General features: G+C 42.2%; 1 protein-coding gene across 8 annotated transcripts in view; it reads right to left on the reverse strand.

Moving 5' to 3' along the window:
* The window catches only part of TMEM164 (transmembrane protein 164), a 150,606-nt gene that overhangs the window by 20,775 nt on the left and 107,511 nt on the right, over positions 1 to 22,320 (reverse strand). For all 8 annotated transcript variants that reach the window (XM_037512078.2, XM_037512074.2, XM_054695614.1 and 5 more), the window contains one exon: positions 8,558 to 8,636. In XM_037512078.2, the coding sequence (XP_037367975.1) occupies positions 8,558 to 8,636 (79 nt within the window). The remainder of the gene's footprint in view (positions 1 to 8,557; positions 8,637 to 22,320) is intronic.

Genomic DNA, 22,320 nt, shown 5'->3' on the forward strand with positions numbered 1-22,320 from the left:
TAGGGGTAGGGCCAAGTCACACAGGGTCTTTGTGCTGCCAGCTTGCACTGGTTACTGGGGAAAAGGGGGAGCCACTGAAATTTTCCAAATAGGAACATGCTATGGTCCTGTCTGGGCTTTGCAATAGCTTTGGGAGCTATATGATGCGCTGGTAGGGAGATCTGGAAAGGTTGGTGGCAGGAAGATGACACAAAGTCAATTGTCACGGTTGGGGGAAGGGATGAGTAAAGCTCGACCTAAGGTACTGGCTCTCATGATGGCAGCAAGGGAATGGATTTGAGAGCCATTGAGGGGGTAAAAGCAGGAGAACACAGTGATCTCTCCGCACAGAAGCAGCACGATGGATTCCACTAGCAGGTTGGACTATGCTGGATGAGTTGATACACAGTGTTAGGACATATGGGAAACCATCCAGAAATAAAGCTGGATCCTTATTTTACACTGTAAATCAACATAAATTCCCAGGGGATGTGAGATTTAAACACATGATATCCGATTTATTTTTATTAAAAATAAATGGAACTATTCATTATTCATATAGCAGAAGAAAATATGGGATTTTCAAATAACCTTAGAGTGGGGAAGGGCTCTGCAGCCATGACTAAAAACTCAGAAGCCATAAAATAAAAGGTAAATAAGTTAAATGACATAGAAATGTAAAAATCATATATGGCAAAAATAAAGCATGAGCAAAGTTAAAAGACAAATTACCCAACTGGAGACAGTATCTGAAGTTCATATTGCCAACTTCTAATACAATCCCTCGGTATCCTAAGAGAAAGGTACCAGGAGCCCTTGGCTACCATGATCCACAGATGCTCAAATGCTTCCAATAAAATGGATAGTGTTTGTGTAGAACGCACGCACACTCTCCTGTACGCTTCTCGTCACCTCTAGATTAATTATGGCACCTAATACACAATGCAAATGCTGTGTCAGTAGCTGTTGCTCTGTATTATTTAGGGATTCCCAACAAGAAATCTGCACACATGCAGTACAGGCACAACCATCACAGCCTAACTACATAGTACAGATCTTCTACCAGAGGCTGGGTGAGTATGGAGATGATTGACAGTATTTGTCTATAAAGGATTCCTAGACTTCAATTTAATAGAAAAGGCCAACAACACAGGAGAAAAATGAGCATGTGCGAGCTACATGTGGCTCAGGTAAGAAAGTGAATGCCAATTTTAAACATGTAAAAACAGTGCTCAGCTTCACTCAAAATAAGAGAAATTCTAATTAAAACTGAGTTGACATACCGTCATTTTCCCCATCTGATGGGCAAAAATGTTCCCAATAGAGTATTATGAGTATGACTGCCATACTGCACACCATCAAAATGTGATAACAATTCATTCATTAGTGTAGAAGCGAGATGACTAGAAAGCAATCACATCACTGCTGTGTTGCTACCCATGCATAATCGTTATATCTGCAAATACACATGTGTTTCTTTTCCCAACTCTCTTTTCATTTTTGATGTCAACTGTTAGTAATACATGTAACCTCCTCAGGGCTTTGTATCATAGAAGATAATATTGATGTAGGGACTGACAAATGATTCATCCTATAGACAGACGTGAACATACGTTGATGATACCCTATACTGCTGTATTTTTAGTTCCTTATGATTTTCTTAATAACCTTTTCTTTTCTCTAGTTTACTTTATTGTAAGGATACAGTATATATTACATGGGACATACAAAATAGGTGTCCATCAGGTCTTTATGTTCCTTTTTTATTTAAAGATTTATTTATTTATTTATTTATACAAGCACTGGGTGCAGTCAGAAGCATGGGAGGGTGAGAGAATTCACCAGAGCCAGAGCGGGGAACAGAACAGGCAGACTGACGAAATACACTGCTGAGGGGAGCAGCGGGAGGCAGGAGAGGTCTGCAAGTCATGTGGGACCCTCGCCAGCGGCCAGGGATCGAACCGGCACTGCAGAGGCCGCGGGCAGCCTCACAGCCCAGCGCTCAACCGCTGCGCCACCAGGGGAGACCCAGGTCTTTATGTTCTTGGGAAGGTTTCCAGGCAAGAGCAGGCTACTAGTAGTTAAAATTGTAGAGAATCAAGTTATAAGCAGATTTTCGACTGCATAGAGGGTCAGAGACCCAACCCTACACTGCTCATGTGTCACTTGTTCTTGTAGACATGCAAAATGGCACAAAGTCGTTCAGTTATTTACATTAGCAAAAGATTTGAAGCAACCTAAATGTCCATCAATAGGAGATTGAAAGAATAAATCACGGTATAGAGCCTTTGCCTCATATTATATTTAACAGAGAGAACACCGTAGCCATACCTCAGGGCTCAAATCCTGGATCTGCCATGTACTATCTGAGCATCAGTTTCTCATCTTAAAAGGGAGCAAACAGTAAGGTCTGCCTAAGAGGACTGCGGTGAAGCCTGAGTTAATGTGTGAGAAGAGCTTGAAGCAATGTCTGTTACATCTTAGTGCTGTTATAAAGTACTGCTATTTTTTAGGCTGTATTTTATCACCCACAGGTGGAACACACAAGCCTATGAAAAAGAATGAGGATGCTTCCTATGGGCTCACACTGAAAGCGCTCTAAGAAATCCCGGTCAGCAAAGTAGTAACAATGACAAAACAATTACGTAGTTTGCTATTTGGGAATGTTTGTCTCAAGAAGGAGAAAAATAAAATATTTTTTAAAGTTACTTATATGTGTGAAAAGAAACTAGAATATGCAAATACTGAAATGGTGGTTACCTGTGGAGGAGGAGCAGAAAGGGCAGTGTGGGAGGGGGGAAGGTGGCGGGAAAGCGACTGTGCAGTATAGCTTACTGTCTATTTCATTTTTAACTATATAAATGAATTTCATAGGAAAAGAATCACTAGGAAAAATAAGCCAATGTTATGCCACTTCTTGAAACTTTCCCTGGCTGTCCACAGCTCTTAAATAAAGGCCAAACTCATGGCTGACAAAGCCCTCCCTATCTGATCCCTGCCTGTCCCTGAGGCCCAAGGTCCTCTACCCTGCCCTGGCTTGTACAGTGCTGTCACACATGTCATTTTGTCCTGCTAGTAAACCCTGACTCATCCTCCAGATTTTGGTTGAAATGTCACTTCCTCGGAACTCGTCCCCAAAGCTTCCAAACTATAATAGCTTGTTTTGTTTTGTGTGCTCATAAAAGCATTTTCCTTTTAACCAGAGCACTTATCTCATTTATAACTATACATTTATGTAAGTGAAAATTGGGTTCATATTGGTCTACCACCACTGCATGATCAATTCTAGGAGGGAAGGGGGTGCTAGCTGATTTTTGCTCCTCAGGGCACCCCAATAGTCAATGCAGAGACTAACAGAAAGGAGAAAGATAGAAATATATTAGTATGGTTTGAATCTTTTTGCCCACCCCCCCCCAAATTCATAGGATGAAAGCCTAACCCCCAAAGATGACGATATTAGCATGTAGGCATGTGGGAGATGCTCAGGTCATGAGGGTGGAGCCCTCACAGATGGAATTAGTGCCCTTTGAAAGAAGCTCCAGATGCCTTGTCCTCCCTGCCAAGTGAGGACACAGTGGGAAGATGTCACCTGTGAACCAGAAGGAAGGCCCTCACCAGTAGGTGACCATGCTGCCACTTGGCTCACATACTTCCCAGGCCCCCAACTGTACGTCTGTTATTTATAAGTCACCCAGTCAGTGGTGTTTTGTTATACCAGCACGAAATAACAAGACATACGAGTTAGATGAGTGAATAAATCAGAAGCAAGGATAGCAATGAATCCCAGCTTCCAGCCTGGGGTAACTGGGTGGTGCTACTTGGAAAGAGCCACAAGGAAAAGCAGGGCTGATGAGGAAATTGACTGTCAAGCATGGGCAGGAGAACCTGAGGTGTGCTCTGGGATATTCAGATGACTATGGTAAGGGATGGATATGAAACTGAGCCTCGTAAGTCTGGCCTGCAGATGTAGATGTGGGAGGCATCACTACACAGACTGGTGGCTAAGGTGTGAAAGCACATGAGACTATATATCAGGGAGTCAGAGTGTGTGAAATGAGTCCAGACAAAACTCTGGAGAAATCAACTTCTCAGAGGATAGAGAAAAAATAAATCGTAAAGGAGGCATGGGCAGGTAGGGTCAGTGAGGTAGGGTAAGCCAGGAGAGGAGGAGATTTTGGAAGCTCTGATAGAACATTCCAAAAACGAGTGACCAACAATTCCAACACAGTAGAGAGCTCCAGCAGGACACAGTCTGAGATGGTCATTAGATTGGTCAGGTGGAAATCTTTAGAAGAGGGGTAGGTGAGGAAGGTATCAGATGGCAATGTTCTGACAAATGAAAGCTAAGTGGGAAGACGAGCTCTTCAGTTGTAGATAAGTGTCTACAGCTCTTCAGTGTAGATAAGTGGTAAACACTTTTTTTTATAAAGTTTTTTTGTTTTTTATAAGTTATGTATTTAAAGAGTATTCAAACAGGTAACCACTGAATCTAGAATTTCACAAGTAAAGTTCCTCTTAACAACAAATATATTTTAGGAAAAAAAATTACTAGATTTAAGGACATGTAAGACATACATAATAACGTGTGCTTACATAGATAAGGACAAAATTGTCATGTTGAAAGAACTGAGGTTTAAGAAACACTGTCTAGGTTATTCTTTTAATATACTTAGCTATGAAGGGAAGATGAAAGATAGGGTAATATGGGGTTGAGAGAAAGTGCTTCAGAATGGGAAAGACTTCAGCATCCTTATTGGCTAAAAAGTTAGTCATGAAGAAAGGGCTGAAAATCCTGTTACACAAGGAACTAATTGATGGAATGAGGTTCCAGTAGAGGAGGAAGGCATAAGAGGTACACACCAGGGTGTGGTTGGCCTCATTCAGGAGGAATATCACTTCCTCCAAGATGGCAGGGAGGATACAAGGATGGCTTGTAGAGTGGACAGAAGCCGTTGAGGGAATTCCCATCTGAAAATCTCTATTTTCTTTTCTTTTTTTTTTTTTAAAGATGTATTTATTTATTTATTTGTTTGTTTGTTTGTTTGTTTATTTATACAAGCACTGGGCACAGTCAGAAGCGCGGGAGGGTGAGAGAATTCACCAGAGCCAGAGCGGGGAGCAGAGCAGGCAGAAGGACCTAAGTACACTGCTGAGGGGAGCAGCGGGCGGCAGGAGAGGTCTGCGCGCCATGTGGGACCCTCCTCCGGTGGCCGGGGAGCAGCCGGGGATCGAACCGGCGCCGCAGAGGCTGCGGGGAGCTTCACAACCCAGTGCTCAACCGCTGCGCCACCGGGGAGGCCTGAAAATCTCTATTTTCTCAGTCATTTGTTGAGGGACATCTATTAGAAGTGGAGAGAACAGGAAGTATGAATAAACTGGACAGGAAGTTTGAGGCAGGCAGTAAAGGGTTTGCATGTGACTTGTGAGGGCCATGTGTAGAGGAACTGATGAAAGACTGGAAATAATTGAGGGGGAAAAAAGCACAGTTATAAAAGAGACCATGACAGTTTAGTGGCTCAGATCTGAGTAAGTTGAGAGATTTTCTCCAGTAGGCCAAGATTGGGTACTGAGAATGAACACTGATCCCGTCAGAAGGGATGAGTGAGACACTCTCAGAAGCTGGTGAAAGGAAAGTTCCAAGAATTGGTCACAGTAGTACAGGCTGATTGGGGGCGGGGGGAGGAGTGGACATTTGGATCACAGAAAGGGAACGAGGCTTATGATCTCACAAAGAGGACACCTGGGGGAAGACAAGGTCCAGGTGGCTGAAGGGGATATAGATGTCACTGCCATTAAGAAGCCCACACGTTGGGGGTGGGATGAGTGATCCTTGCTGGGAGTCTCTCAGGGAGAGAGAATGCTAAGGACAAAGCATTTTCACATAAGGTAGAGATGAAATAATGGCCTGGAAGAGACAGTGGGAGCCAGGCAGCAGATGGGCTGGGCGGGAAGAGAGCTTCTGAGAGGAGATAGAAGGACTTTGTGTTTTGTGAAGAAGAGGGTGGGGGCTTAGAAAACACGTTGTTCAGAGGGCCAAAGGCAAGGTTTGGAGGAAAGGAAACAGAAATAGACAGTGTTCCAGTGCAGCAGTGCGGACAACGGAGGTCGCGTGTTCTTTGCTGGCGCTGAAGGTCAGCAGAGCCAGTGAGAAATGGGATTCCCCTAAGCACCCCCCAGACCCCTGCAAATCAGAAGAAGCAGGACTTGACTTTCAGGCGAACAATGTTCCTGGACACGGGAGTATCTATGGCACACCTATCTTGCCTTGGATAGAAATTCCTGAGGCATTTATTTCTGAAAAAACTATAAGAGCTTTCAGGGGAAGAAAGACCCAAACTCTCAACATGTTTAGTTTACAGGGAATAAATAGTCTTCCCACTGCTGACTCCAGATATATTCCACCTTTGCAAAGCCTAGATCCCAGGCTTGCCACTGCAGGTGAAACTAGACTTAGGAAATTCAGAATCTCTCATCATTCCCCAAAGTAAACAGCAGATGGTAGCAAAGAACCGGAAATGAAGCCTAGATCTCCAGAAAGCCTAGAAGGGTGAAGGAGAGAAGGCAAAACAGGTGTTGGAAATCAAACTCCTCTGTCACACTTATCACCTTGTGTTACAATTCTCTATCTTTCCCCTTAGACAGGAACTCTTGTGGAAGGACTGGCCCAGCTCTGACGTTCATGCCAGGGCTGGGCATTCAGTAAATATGTGTTGAGTGAATGGCTAAATAGGGGTGGAGGTGGAGGGGAGACTCTGACCCTGATGTGGTTAGGAGACAGACGGCTGTCTTTTAGGACAACAGGGGATGATGGAAGGAGCACTGGTTTGGGAGGGAGTCTAGGCTGGACTGTGAATCCTGACTCTGTTACGTATGGTTGTGAGCAAGGTACCTAATATTTTCTCCTCTACAGAAGAAGGATTTTCCACCAGGTTACTTGGGATGAAATAAACACGCTTAGCAGAATATCTCACAAACAGGAAATGCTCAATAAAAAGTAGCCATCGCTATTTACTGTGGCCATTATTTCTGCTAGGACGATTATTGCATCTTCTCAGGACTAAGCTCCAGAGGAGAGAGGGAACAATCACTAAGCATCAGAAATAAATTAGGATTAACATTTGCAACCCCCCACCTTCTCAGCCCATTTCCCTAGCCAGGAAGCATCCATTTCTAGAAGATGCAGTTTCCCAGGTTGTGTGTGTTTTTTAGGGTGGGGGGTACAGACGAAGAATGGCTATTTGGTATTTTCCATGCCAGACTAGTGTAGCTGAGCTACCTGACAGATTTCTATGAGCAAAAAAAGTTCAATTTACTAATCATGTGTATCTGGCCAGAACATGTATCAAACACCTCAGAAAGCAAGAACCATAAGTAGTGGGCCTCTGGGGCTCTGGGACAGCTGCCTGCCTGGTTCCAGAGATATGTATCATCTCTGAGATGTGACTATTATTAGGGAGCTGTTTCCTGTGCCACAAGGGACAGACCTGAGAAATTCACACACCTTCTGAATGTTGGAACTTCTGACTTCCTTCCCTTAACAGTCACTCGGGAAAACAGTCTATTTAGAGCAAACTGTAAAGAAGTGCTCTTTGACAGTGGAGACCCCAAGTGGCTGTACGGGGTAAAAACAGCCTGAAAGAATCAAAGTTCTGAACCCTAACTGATAGAAACTAGGGCACGGAGAACAAATCTTTCAACTGGTCCAACTTCATAGAGAGCAACAGGCCAGCTTGTCCTGGCCTGGCTGGTCCTTGAGGCTATGTCATGCTGGAAGTTCTTAAGCTTTGCCAGCATTCCTGAGTTAAAGACAGTACAACTTTCAAAGCATCTTTCAGTGGGCTCAAGGGCCCCTTTCAGTATCTTTGCTTCTGAGAGGATGGAAATATGAACAGAGCACAAGGTCCCTCTCTGAGTACCACCTACTCTCCTACCTTACATTGCACGTGCTGTGGGGGAAGGTATAAGCGTGTGACAGTGTGGGGGGCTCTGTGTAAAACCAAGGCTACCATGGGCAAAGAAGAGCCCAAGACCTAGGCTGTGGGGATAGGCAGGCAGTGGCACCATGCTCACCCACAAAGGACGGTTCAGAAAAGGTTCCAGACCCTTTTCTGGCTGTGTGCTAATGAGAGGAGGCAGTTCTTGGTTCCCCAGACACAGGAGCCCAAGCTTGCCCTGTGTCAAGGGCTGAAACCAAAGATGGCAGAACTCCCAGAATGGAAGCTGGGTTGACTTGTGGACTCTGGACAGTGACAGTGGCTCTGGTTCTCGAAAATAAAGATCCATATAGGAAAATTTCCTATTGATCCTAATGGTGCTCGACTATTATTTTATGCTCACGGGGGAAACATAAAATCTCAGAAAAAGAGATAATAAGAGTCTCTGTAGATCATGCTGGAATTAGCTGGAAAAGGTCATGGGTCTGACAATGCCCATGCTCATTTCCCTACTGCCTGGTGTCTGACCGAAAGCCTGCTGCAGAAACCCGGGCAGCCAGCAGCTCAAGATCCCAGTTAGGATCTAAGAGCTTATGATTCCCCAAAACATAAGGGAATTGCTAGGTGTGGTTTGGTGGCCTTACCTCCTTTCCAAAGCAGGTAGATGGGTACCACGTAGAGCATAACATGCTGAATGTAGTAAATCTCCAGTTCAAAGGGGAGCTGTAAGGATGAGAGGGAGAGAGGTGTTTCAGAGCAGGAAGCACTCATTTCAATTACAGAACAAAAGACCGAAATGAATATACTTAAAATACTTATGACCTAGACCCGCATCTTCCAAAGTGTTGTTTTTTTTTTTTTGCAGAAATGGCACTAGAGAAAAAGCTCATTAAGAAAGTGTGATTAAAAGTGGAAGAAGTGTTGCATACAGTACGTACATCCCCTGCAGCTCCACCATATATGTTAGTGGTATATTTAAGGCCTGAGTGGGACCTATAAAAAAGAAACCTTTGTAACATGTTTAGGTAGTGTTTCTCAAACTTATTTAGCCACTGCCTTATTTTAAATAACACTCCATATTCTGCAGAATATACTTAAAGAAACCCAACCTTGCACTTCCTGTTCCCAGTGAGTAGGCAGGGGTGTATTTTAGAGCTTATTTCTCATTTGACATGAAGAATATATGGGGTAGGATTTATTATTCCCACTTTCCAGATTAAAAAAAAATGATTGTCAGGTCTAGTATGGTCTAGATCCAAGAATAAAGAGTTTCCCCATTGGCTATTTGGGGTCAGTCCAGAGTGAGCCCTACTTTGGGGTGAAAACCAAGCTGCTGGGCCAATCAATTCCAGCACGGTTTTCCAAAAAGCACTTCCCTACCCTCCCTCCATCCATCCAAAATCCTACTCACTCACTCCTGTTTCCTATCTCTGTTAAAATGCAAGGTCTGGATTACCAAGGCAGAGCACATTTTCCACCTGGCATGGGGACCCTGCTGCAGAACTTGGCAGCAGGCTGAGAATGGAAATGGTTGGGGGCTAACCCAATTCTGGGAAAGAGAACCTTGGCAGCTGGCAAGAGGCCTGGCCTCTGGAGCTTACACAGTCCTACACACACACATACCCACGGGGAAGCCCAGGAGACAAGGACACCCAGGGGAAGGGTCAGCTGTCTCCCTCTTCCCTACAAGGCAAGTACAGAAACAAGGCTGCGTGCTAATGAGAGGAGGCAGTTCTTAGTTCCCCAGGCACAGGAGCCTAAGCTTGCCCTGTGTCAAGGGCTGAAACCAAAAGATGGCAGAGCTCCCAGAATAGAAGCTGGGTTGACTTGTGGACTCTGGACAGTGACAGTGGCTCTGGTTCTTGAAAATAAAGATCCATATAGGAAAATATCCTATTGATCCTAATGGTGCTTGACTGTTATTTTATGCTCACGGGGGAAACATAAAATCTCAGAAAAAGAGATGAGATAACAAGAGTCTCTGTAGATCATGCTGGAATTAGCTGGAAAAGGTCATGGGTCTGACAATGGCCATCACCATCCTGGTTGGCTTTGGGGGGCCTGAGAGGCCATGTTGGATGCTCACAGTCATGTGGTCTGGGATCACCCTACAATCTTAAATTTGGATACTGATATGTGCTTCTCCTAATGTTCTCACTTCCTTGACCTACCCAACCCTCTCAAAAACATCATGAAGGTGAACAGGTAAAATATCACTATCCTTATACATTGCAATCATTTCTTCTCCACTGAATTATTCTTCCATCCATTCCAATCAAATTGCTATACCCATCATGCCCCCTCAGTTGCTTTTAGTGAGGTGGCCAATGACCTCCACATTCATAATCCCAATGGGCAACAAGGGTGGAAGCTAGCCCATGTGGCATCTCTGTATGAAGTTTAAGTAGCTGCCTTTTGTTTAGATGAGGTTAATTAGATGAGGTCATTCCTATGCCAGGGTGTCAGGGAGATTATGGCTATGAGTACTCCCTTGGGCATTGACAGTCAACAACCTGTATAACTTCATATGCTGGCCCTTGTCAACTTTCAGCCCTCATCTTACTTGACATATCAGCAATACTGGATGCCGCTGATCATTTCCTCATCCTCAAAACACTTTCTGCACTAGGCTTTTAGGACATGACTCATATTCTCAACCTCCTTTGCCAGATCTTATGTATCTTACCTGGAAATATTGGAGGGGCCCATAACCAAGTTATTTGTCCTCTATTGCCTCTCACTCAAAAGATATCTTTATTCATGTTTCAGGCTCTAAAATCTACTCATATACTGATGACTCCCAAATTAATATTTCCGGCTTAGAGTCAGGCTGCTAAGACTGAAATTCTGATTCCATAATTTATTTGGTACACACCTTTAGGCAAATCACTTAATCTTGGTGAGCTACAGTTAGCCCATCTATAAATTGGGAATAATAGTACCTATCTCAACAAATTAAGATAAAATTAGGCAAAATAATGCACGTAGAATTATTGCCCAGTCCTGGTATATAATATGTACTCAATAAATATATGCTGTTAATATCATCTTCTCTCCAACATCAATCTAGCCAGTAAGTGGCTAGGATTTCAATTCCAGCCAACAAGACTTAATGCCATATCTCTCTGGGTCAAAAGCTGGAGGAGCTCTTTGGCAAGAAACGGTGGCATCAAATCCTGCCCCACAGCCCTAAGTTACTTATCAGTATATTGATCAGATGACTACAGGGGGATTTAGTTTCCCAACTCATCTCCATGCAATTTTGAAAACACCACTCATTGAGACACTCCAAGTGGCAGGTAATGTACCTGGCTCTCATATATGGGGAGGCACGGTCCCTATCCTACTAGAGCTCAAAGTCTAGCTGAGCTAGACTTTTTTTTTAACAGATAAAGGGATAAAAACAGTGCAGCAAAGACCATGGAAAGTCTTATAGATCAAGTGTTGGTTTGATTTTTCTTTGAAAGTAAGACAGAGACCTATATAATGTGCAGTTGTGCAGAGCTCCTGCTGTTGGCTGTGTGTAGAGGGTGCTAATGGAGGTAGCGAAGGCATTTAGGAACTAGCAATAGCAATGTCTATGTGAGGATTAATGCCGAGGCTGTGAGAGAAGACTGGGTGAGCAGATTTGAGAGAAGGTAAGGAAGTTGAATCACCAGAACTAAATACATTGACCCTTAAACAATTTGGGAGTTAGGGGTGCCAATCTCCCGTACAGTCAAAAATCCACAGACACCTTTCAACTCCCTAAAACTTAACTACTAATAGGCTGCTGTTGATGGGAAGCCTAACCAATAACATGAACAGTCAATTAATATATATGTTATAAGTTATATACATTATATACTGTATCCTTACAATAATGTAAGCTAGAGAAAAGATGTTATTAAGAAAATCATAAGGAAGAGAAACATGGCACTGTACTGTATTTATCAATGCTTTCAGTTTGTGTCATCTCTTCACAAGAAAATCTGAGTATAAATGGACCTGGGCAGTTGTAACCTGTGACGTTCAAGAGGCAACTGTAATAGATCAGATAGGGCATACACAGGACTAGGAGGCAGAAAGAATTCAAAGAGCCCCAGGCTGACAACCTAGGTGACTGGTGGCATCTCCCCATGCTAGGGGCCTGTAGTCAAGGAAGCAAACTAGAAGAGGTGGGACACAAGAAAAGAGACTTTGGCCATGCTGATTTTGTGAGGCCAGTGTGACAGTCTGGCAGAGATGCGCAGAAGAAGCTAGTGGGAATGTATGTCCGAATCAAGGAGGCTAGAGAAAACAAGAGTTTAAAGGTAAATGATATACACGTATAACTACATTATAAAATAAATAGATACAAATATGTTCTAAACTACCAACATGGAAAAATAAAATGATGAAATTCCAAGATGCATAGCAATGCTAACATTTTCTTCAAGTACCCTAGTGGAAGATCTTGCGCACCCCACTTTGCAAACCTTTAGGCTACCAAACTCTTTCAAGAAGAGTGAATGGGTGGAGAGAGAGAAGCCATCATTCAAGGGTGGTATTGACAGAATTAACCATAAGAATGGGAGAGACTTGAGTAAATTTATTGACTGAGGGAAGGAGTCACTGGAGAGGGAAGCAGATGAAGAAAGAGGGGCAGGGCCTCCCCGGTGGCGCAGCGGTTGAGCGCTGGGTTGCGAAGCTGCCCGCAGCCTCTGCAGCGCCGGTTCGATCCCCAGCTGCTCCCCGGCCACCAGAGGAGGTTCCCACATGGCGCTCAGACCTCTCCTGCCGCCCGCTGCTCCCCTCAGCAGTGTAATTCGGTTCTTCTGCCTGCTCTGCTCCCCGCTCTGGCTCTGGTGAATTCTCTCACCCTCCCACGCTTCTGACTGTACCCAGTGCTTGTATAAAATAAATAAAAATAAATCTTTAAAAAAAAAAAAGAAAGAGGGGCAATGGACACTGGATGGTGGGAGGTGCTCAAGTAGTCAGAGGTGGTACCCAGTGCAAAGTGAGAAGGACTGGAAGGGAAGGATGAACTGAAGTCGGAATAACTATGATGGAGGGGTATACTAACAATCTAGGAAGTTCACAACTCCAGAGCTCACACTACATGGCAGGAGACCTTGCATTACTCAAAGTGTCCTTGGTTGATAATGAAATAAAAAGTGAGGTTAGGGAGTTACAAAGAAAGGACCCTAGTCTCAGCTCAGCTCCAGACTACAGCCTCTCAAAAGAAATCAGAAAGGATCATTGCTACGGTCTGAATGTGTGTGTCTCCTACTCCTCAATTTGTGCCTGATTATGATGGCATTTGGAAGTGAGGCCTTTGGGAGGGGATTTGGTCATAAGCGCGGATCTGTGCCCTTCTAGAAGAGGCCCCAGAGAGCTCCCTAGCACCTTCCACCAACTGAGGACACAATAAGATGTCTGCCACTTGGCAGAGGGGTCATGAATCAACATGCTGGCACCTAATCTTGGACTTCCAACATCAAGAACTATGAGAAACAGATTTCTTTTGTTTATAAGCCAGCCAGCCAATGATATTTTGCTATAGCAACCTGAACAGAATAAAAAAACAATCTATCTCCTTTCAAGGGAAAAGGGAAGGAAACATGCAACCACTGTTACTTCTGTCCTTGGTTGTGTTCCAGTCAGCTGAGTTTGGCTCTAGAATACTTTATCTTCATTAATGAACCACAAACTTTTACTATGGCCTAGTGGGGCCACAAACTCCTTGGGACTGAATACCAGCTGTTATAAAAATATTCACTATCTAAAATAAACCACAGGGCATTCACAGGACAGAATACCATGCTGCCATTAAAACAACAAAGTGCCAGGGAGGAAACACTCAGACATCCATAATGTGGAACATTCTGGACACCAACTGGCTTGGACTCCTCAACATTTCAATGTCACGAATGAAGGAGAGAGTGGGGACTATACCTAGACTTTAAGAAAAATAAGCAAAAACTGAGAGATGAAACAATCAAAAGTAATAACTGAAACTGGATCATAATTTTTAAAAACATTTAGAAAGACATTCTTGGGACAATTCAAGAAATTTGAATATAAGCTGATTATTAGTTAAAGCAGATGGTAATTAGAGAATTTTTGAAAATTCCTTTAGTGTAATTATGGTATTGTGGTTGTACAAGAAAATGCCCTTATACTTATGAGCTGTGGGCTGAAATCTTTAGAACTGAAGTGTTAGAAGGTCTACAACTTTCTCTAAATGACTCAGCAAACTGACAGAGAGAATTAGAAAGTAAATATGGGAAAATGTTAATGCTGAACCTACTTCTTGTTCATCATGCTATTGTTTCACGTCTTCGGTATATTGAAAATTTTTATAATAAAAATTGAAGGAAACTTTTAAATTTTATTAAGTTTTAATGAGGTAAATCTATATTAATGAATATAACAAAATGCTAACATATATTAGCTGGAAGGAAAAACAGAATGCACTAATTTTGGAGAATAATTTGTCAATGTTTATCAAAAATGTTAAAGCACCCATTTACTTTGACTCATTAATTTCACTTCTTGTAATATACACTAACAGACATACATACATACACAAAGCTGTATATATAAAGTATCTGTTGTGGCCTTATTTGCAGTAAAAAAAAATTATAAAAAAAAGTAACCTAAATGTCCATTAGTAGGAGAAACATCATCAAGAAATACTCTGGTGGGTTATTCAACCTTTCATTAACGAGGAGGTACAACCATTTGTAGGTAAAATTGAGCAAATGTATATTGTATAAAGGATAATCCTTTTCATAGAAGCCAAATTAACATACGTACTTTGAGATGTATGCAAATGCACAGAAAAAGGACTGCAATGATGTTTACCAAACTGAGCAGGAGATAGGGCTTGGGAGGAAACAGGTGACCTTGACTTTGGATTCTATATACTTGTATAGCTCAATTTTACAACAAATCAATATATTCATTTCTTAATCTCGTAGCTAAAAGTTTTAAAAAATCAAAGAAAGAGGCCAAAAGAGGAATGAATATGCCAAACTGTTAGCAGCAAATACATAAGGGGAATGGAAAGAGAAAAGTTTTATGTTGTATTCTTCATGGCTCGATATTACAGGACTCTAAGTAATAGGCTGCATTAAGCTATATGGGATAATTAGTGTGTTTTTTCTAGTTTTAAAGAAATCCTCTTCTTTCATAGTATCTGAGTGTATTAAGAAATTAACATGTAAAGGGGGGTTAGACCTCCTCCCCCAAGTCCCTTGTTCTCAGTGCTTCTTCCTTTGTGAGGCCCATTCCACTCCCAGTAAGAACAGATGCCTAGGGCCCTGCCAGGCACCTGGTGTTCTATGTTATAATCATGGTCAGATGCAGAGAGAGGGAGGGGTGAGCAACTGGGGGTGGGGGAGAGTGGTCATTTATTTTGGAGTCCAAACCCAATCAAGGCTACTCCTAAATTCCTCTTTGGAGCTCAGAGTCCTCAAGAGAGCAAGAGAACAGACTTGTGGTGTCAGGTGGCTGCCCCATAATGTCAAACAAAATATTTTGAGTCCATGAAGGATGCTGCTTTCTCTGGAGGTGCTGTTCCTTGGACAAGTGTGCTCCCTGGTGTGAAAGAGCAGCCCAGACCTGCCTGGCTTGACCAGACAAGCCCATAGATCTTTAGAGAGGAGCAATTTCAGGTCATTCAGTCGATGGATATACTGCAAGGCCTTACTTAGCTGTCTCCTTTAACGGAGATGAAAATGAAAGTTCCTTGTTACTCTCCTCCTGCCTCTAACAAGCTTAGGAGCCCCTGCCTGTCCATCCCAGGATACCATAAAAGGGCCAATCTCTAGCATTTGATATTTGGTATTGACTGGTTGCTTATATGAAAAGTCATTTCTGAAAAGGGCAGGCAGAAAGTTCTGGTATTCTGATGATGATGATGATGATGATGATGATGAACATAAAGGAAAAGGACGAACTGAAGGAGGAGGAGGTGCTCACATTTCAGTGTTACCAGGGGATATGCCATAAATACGTGTATTGCATTTTCCTGAGCTGTAATGAGGAAGTGGGGCAGGAAGAGAAAAATGGGGAGGAAGAAGATGACAATGATAGTCATAATGGCTTAGACATACTGGCCATTATCACTTGAACTATGCCCCCCCCCACCAAATTCATATGTTAAAGTCCTAGCCCCTAGTACCTCAGAATGTGACAGTATTTGACGACAGGGTTTTTAAAGAGGTAATTATGATAACATGAGGGCCTATGAGTGAGCCCTAATCCTGGTGTCCTTACAAAAAAGATTGGGACAAAGAGCTACAGATGAAGATCATGTGAGGACACAGGAAGAAGATGGCCATCTACAAGCTAAAGAGAAAGACCCTCAGAAGGAACCAACAATGCTGACACTCTGTTCTTAGACTTCTAATGTTCTTCTATCCTCCACAACTGTGAGAAAACAAGTTTCTGTTGTAGAAGCCACCCAGTCGGTGGTATTTGTTATGGCAGCCTGAACTAATAGACTGACCAACCACAGCCTAACAGCCATGCCCTATGCTAAGGACTTTGCAAGTCTTAACTCTTTTCATCTTCATAACGCACTCAGGAGGTAGCTTGTAATGTTATTTGCCAATTTTAAGATGAGGAAATTGAGGCAACAGAAGTTTTCCATGATAGCACAATACAGGAAATGACTAATACCCTATCGGAGGAGAATGGCAAAAGACACTGTGGTGTACTGATATGATGAAATGTTACACCACAGTGAAAGTGTAACTCTTGTCATATCCAATAACAGGGTGAATGCCAGTGATATAATGTTGAATAAAATACACAAATCCCAGAAGACTACATATAACATGATACCCATTTTATAAATGCAAGTAAATGCCTAATATATCTTACATACAAAGCGAGAGAGAGAGAAGGGAGGGGGGAGGAGGGAAAGAGGAAGAGTAGAGGGAGGAAGAACTTTATTTTTAAAAGGAACAAATGAATAGGAACCAAAATTTAAGCTAGTGGTTCCATCAGGGTGGGGAGGAGGGCAGGAAGTAAGATGGGGGAAATCTAAGGTAGATCTCATAGGCAGATCTAAGTTATCGATGTCGCTAGTTCTTGGGTTGGGATCATAGTTGTTTATATTACCCACAAATAAACAAATGCACTCATGAATAAAATTAAATCAGGCCATGCATGGAGTTTGCTATGGTGGAGTTTGTTATGAATTCAGATTATAAATACGATTTTCCCAATTATGTGCACCCAAGTTCTGCTTAAAAAGAAAAAAGAAGGTGGAGGCTCAATGGAATAACTTCCACAGCCTTAATGCTCATTATACTCCTGAACCAGGATGTGAATGTGGGGAAACAGGCTCTAAAATCTATAATCTTGGGGCCTCCCTGGTGGTGCAGGGTTTGGAGCCTCAGTACTCTCAAGCTATCTCCAGCCACTGTGGCATGAGTTCGATCCCCAGCCAGGGAGGTGACCCACATGGCATAGAGGACCTCTCCTGTCTTACCCACTGCTCCCCTCAGCAGTGTATTTCAGTACATCTGCCTGTTCTGTTCCCCACTCTGTCTCTGGTGAATACTTTCACACCCTGCACCTCTGGCCTATATCCCAGTGCTTGTATGCATAGATAAATTAAAATACATCTTCAAAAAATAAATAAAATAAAATCTAAGATCTTAATCTTTGTTCCCTGTTCTATACTATAGCCTATTCTTCCAAAGCAAAAGAAACAGGGCCTGCTATAAAAGCTTAAAGCCTCACCTTAGGAAGCTACCAAGATATAGGCATCAATCATCAAAGTGGACCCAGGGAGCTTGAAAGTCACGAAATCCAGGTTTACCACTTCTTCAAACTGAGCCAGAGTTCAACTTTTATGTGGAAATAGGAGAGAATCTTTGAGTATACAAGAAGGTACTTCAGGACTTAGAAGTCCAGCCCTGAACACATTATTTAACTTTTTACTCAGAGGGTAAGTAAATATTTGTGCAGCTCGCTCCACAGAACTCAGGGGGAAAGGCTAATGACAGAGATTGTTCAAAGGGCCTACAGAGAAATTAGGGCAGCTACAAGTCAAAAGACAATCAGCTTATGTGTTGAAGCCAGTCTGTGCCTGCAAATGACTTCCTGCTTAGGTGACGTGACAAGGGGCTCCATGAGGACCTTTCACACCACTGACAGGACTGAGGTCATTCCACTGAAGTTACAGATTCCGCCCAGAAATGTAAGCCATGTAGTGTGTACAAGAGTAAAAGCACTAAGTTCCCAGTCCCTCATTAGCCCAGGCAATCTGTGGTAGTGTCTGTCTATACTGCAGTGCCTTCAAAGTACTGAGGATCAGATGACTTAAGGAAGGCCCACCCTACTCTAGCACTATGAGTAAAAGCATCTGAAATTTAGCTCTCAGTCCAGTCAAAGTAGCTCAGGGGCACTCAACACCAACCTATCACCTCCCATCAGCCGAGCACGGTTCATCATCAATTCCTTGGAGGCCTTTGCTTAGAGGTAGCCAATGGGCCAGACAGCCATATTTTAGGCAGGCCACCTTCCTGTGCTGCTTTCATCATCTCCTCCTAACAAGGCCCATCACCTCTGCTACAAACTGGAGCCAGGATCATGAGTCCCTAAATCAAAGGGAGGCAATGTCACATGTTCCCTTGAGGCTACCAGTGAAGGTACCTGACCATTTCCTGAGGACATTATGCTACCTTTTCTACCTGTTTTCTTTTCCTCTGTTCAGTTTAACCCTCCTATTCTCTATTATCTCCCAGGCTCCAAGCCTATACCCAGGTTCTCAATCAGCACTGGAGAATGGTTGACTGACACTCAAAGGCAGCTCCTGGCTAATCTAACACAGAGAAGAATGTACAGAATCTTTATTTTCATCACAGATTTTTAGAGAAAAAACATTCTTTGGACCCACTGGGATAGGGCCCAGCATTCTGTTCGTTATTAGAGTTCTCTAGGGTAATTCTGATGCAGCAGTGCTTAACCTATATTTGGAGAAATACTACAGCAGGCCAGGCTGCAAAAGTCTAAGAGACAGGTGTAGAACTAAGAATATTTGCTTTGCAGAAGTGACAGCCAGTTCCAAGGAAATGTAATGGTAAGGGCAATGAGGTAAATAGTGTTCAAATAATAATAAGGGTAATAATATGTAATAATAATCATAATTGCTGGTACATAGCACTTCTCTGGCATGCATTATCCTGAGTAGTTTATCCATGATGATTTGGTCTCCTGCAACTGAGATACTATCCTCTCTCCTCCACTCCTGCCATGTGAGCCCAGACCTGGAATATTCTAATTATACTGCCATGAGAATTGACCACACTGGAATCTACCTCCAGGATCCACCTCAGAGTCCAACTCATGCATTCAATCAATCAACAAATATTTATTGAGCCCCTACTATGTGTCAACTATTATGAAAGAGATACAAATTTTCCCTGTCTTCATGCACTTTACATTCTTACATCCACCTCACACCAAATGCTGATTCCCGAGGGACTAAGAGGGCTCATAAATTTTTAAAAAATGGTTTAAAGCAGTGTTTCAATGGCTTATGATCACTAATATTAACAAATTGTTAGCTACTGGGTGGGTAAAATGGACTTTCTGACGCCTCCTAGAACTTAATACTAGACAGACACAGTAGATATTTCTCAACAGAGATATTTCAGAAGGGCACTGACACCAGCTAGATAGTCAAACCAGTGGACATAATTAGAACATCCTCTTGACTGTCACCAATTGGAGCAATGCAGCCAAAAGGGTTGGAAAATAAGACACAGACTTCCATTTCCAGTTATAACCAAGGCTAGTACTTAGAGATCTTCCATTTAAAACATTCAAAATTCATAGATAAAATATTTTTAAATTGTTTTATAAAAACCTTAGCTGCAAGTATGCAAGAAATTTACTGATCAGAGACTCAGTGGCAGTGGGACCCCAGAGAAATAAGTGGAACACTACATCATACAGTTTTCACTAACGTGAGAGTATTCCAAGCTGGCTGAACTTGGGTTTTGATTCTTCATTGAGTCATGGGACATAGGAAATTGAGACAAAGGCAAAGATTTCCAAAGGAGTCTAATAGATGATAACCTTGATAAAGTTGGGGTTTCCAAAAGCTACACATCCATGTAAAATTGAATTAGAAATACAAACTACCCCTTTCAGAATGGTTTAAAAAATCCCAAATTCAAATCTTAACACTGAATTGAGCAGTGTGGGATGGATCTAGTTATCTCTACTAAGATTTGAATCACCACCAATACAATTTCTGCTCTGGCAAGAGGCAGCTCTCCTGCCCAACTGTGACTATGCAGGTGCCTCTCTTTTTCCACCTCCTTTCCTAATAAACCCATCCTTTTAAAATGTAAAAATTAAGAAATACTTCAAATCACAAGCCAGTCCTCACATGAGCTTGCCAGCTAAATTTATGCTAGTTGAATAATCCAAAAATGTTAGGTTGAGAATTTTATTTAGTATGATTCCAGACTGCTAGCCCTTGCATGCCTGTCAATAATAAAGACAAAACCTCTCTATAGAAATTCAAGATTCAAAAAATTTACACAAATAAAATCTCAAGGAAAATAAATGACATAAAGCAAAATAGCAGCAATAATAATGTTTTTAAAACTTAAATACACAAGAAAATAAGCCAAGTTACAGGAAAAATAGACTTAAGGACCTCAAAATACAATGTTTGAAAAAACAAAAGATAGGGCCTCCCCGGTGGCGCAGCGGTTGAGCGCTGGGTTGCGAAGCTGCCCGCAGCCTCCGCGGCGCTGGTTTGATCCCCGGCCACCAGGCGAGGGTCCCACATGGCGCGCAGACCTCTCCTGCCACCTGCTGCTCCCCTCAGCAGTGTATTTCATCCGTCTGCCTGTTCTGTTCCCTGTTCTGGTGAATTCTCTCACCCTCCCGCGCTTCTGACTGTGCCCAGTGCTTGTATAAATAAATAAATAAATAAATCTTTAAAAAAAAAAAAAGGAAAATTCAAGTCCTACTTTATAAACAAAAAAGAAAAAACAAAAGATATAATAAATGAAATTTAAAATTCCATAGTTTTAATTGATAGGCTTAGTTGTTGATTAGGCATAACAGAAGGGTAAGTAACTGGAATATAAAGATGAAAAGATTACCCAAAATGCAGCATACTAAGAAAGAAGTAGAAAATATGAAAGATTAAGAGATATAGAAGACAGAGTAAGATGGACTAATATAGCAGGACAGATGCTAATGGTAAAATAGTAGGCAAATATATTTTTTAAAGATTTATTTATTTGTTTGTTTATATATTTATTTATTTATTTATACAAGAACCGGGGTACAGGCCAGATGCGTGGGAAGGTGAGAGGATTCACCAGAGACAGAGCGGGGAACAGAACAGGCAGACTGAAATACACTGCTGAGGGGAGCAGCGGGTGAGACAGGAGAGGTCTGCCACGCCATGTGGGACCCTCACCAGCTGGCTGGGATCGAAACGGCACTGCAGAGGCTGTGGACAGCTTCACAGTGTGGCGCTCAACTGCCTGTGCCACCAGGGGAGGCCCAGTAGGCAAATATATTTGAAGGCAAATATAGCAGGGAAGAATGTTCAGAAACCTGATAAAGACGTATTCCACAGATTCAAGAAGCTCAAAGACTCTCAAACAGAATAAGCAAAAAGTAAATGCACACTGAACCACATCCTACAAGACAAAAAGGAGATCTTAAAAACCACCAGAAGGAAATGTGAGATCGCTTTCTAAGGAGTGAAGGTTAAGACTGACCACTGACATTTCAAAGCTACAAGGGAAGACAATAAAATAAAACAATACCTTAATTGTTTTGGGACAAAAATAATATGAACTTAGAATTTTTATCCAGTGAAGAATGAAGAATACAAAGACTTTTAGGCAAAAAAAAAAAAAAAAAAAAAAAACAAGAGAATTTGCCATCATCTCCAAAGGGAAGACTAAAGGATATATTTCCAGCATAGACGAAGTAATGTCAAATGACAGGTTTGAAATGCAATAAAAATAGTGAGCAAATAAAGTGGTAAATATGTAGGTAAACCTAAATGAACACTGACTTTATAATGTCTTGCATTATTCTTAAAAGAAAAGCTAAAACAATACAGCCTTAAAGTACATGACAACACAAGCCCGTAACTAAGGGTGACAAGCAGCCTTTAAATGTTGTAAGATCCACATGCAAAGAGAATGAGGTTGTAACCCTAACTTATCACAGCATACAGACTACTAGAGATATACCTAAGAGATAAAATAACAAGTCAACACAAGTAGTTGCATGTGAATGTTGATGGCAGCATTATCCACAGAACTCAAATATCTATCAGCTTATGGTTGGATAAATATGCTATATCCATACAACTGAAGATTACTGGGCAAGAAAACAGAATGAAGCTTAGTAGATGCTACAACATGGATGATTCTTTAAA

Source organism: Talpa occidentalis, unplaced genomic scaffold (genome assembly GCF_014898055.3).
Source record: "Talpa occidentalis isolate TD23 unplaced genomic scaffold, MPIMG_talOcc4v2.1 talOcc4.15, whole genome shotgun sequence".
NCBI lineage: Eukaryota > Metazoa > Chordata > Mammalia > Eulipotyphla > Talpidae > Talpa > Talpa occidentalis.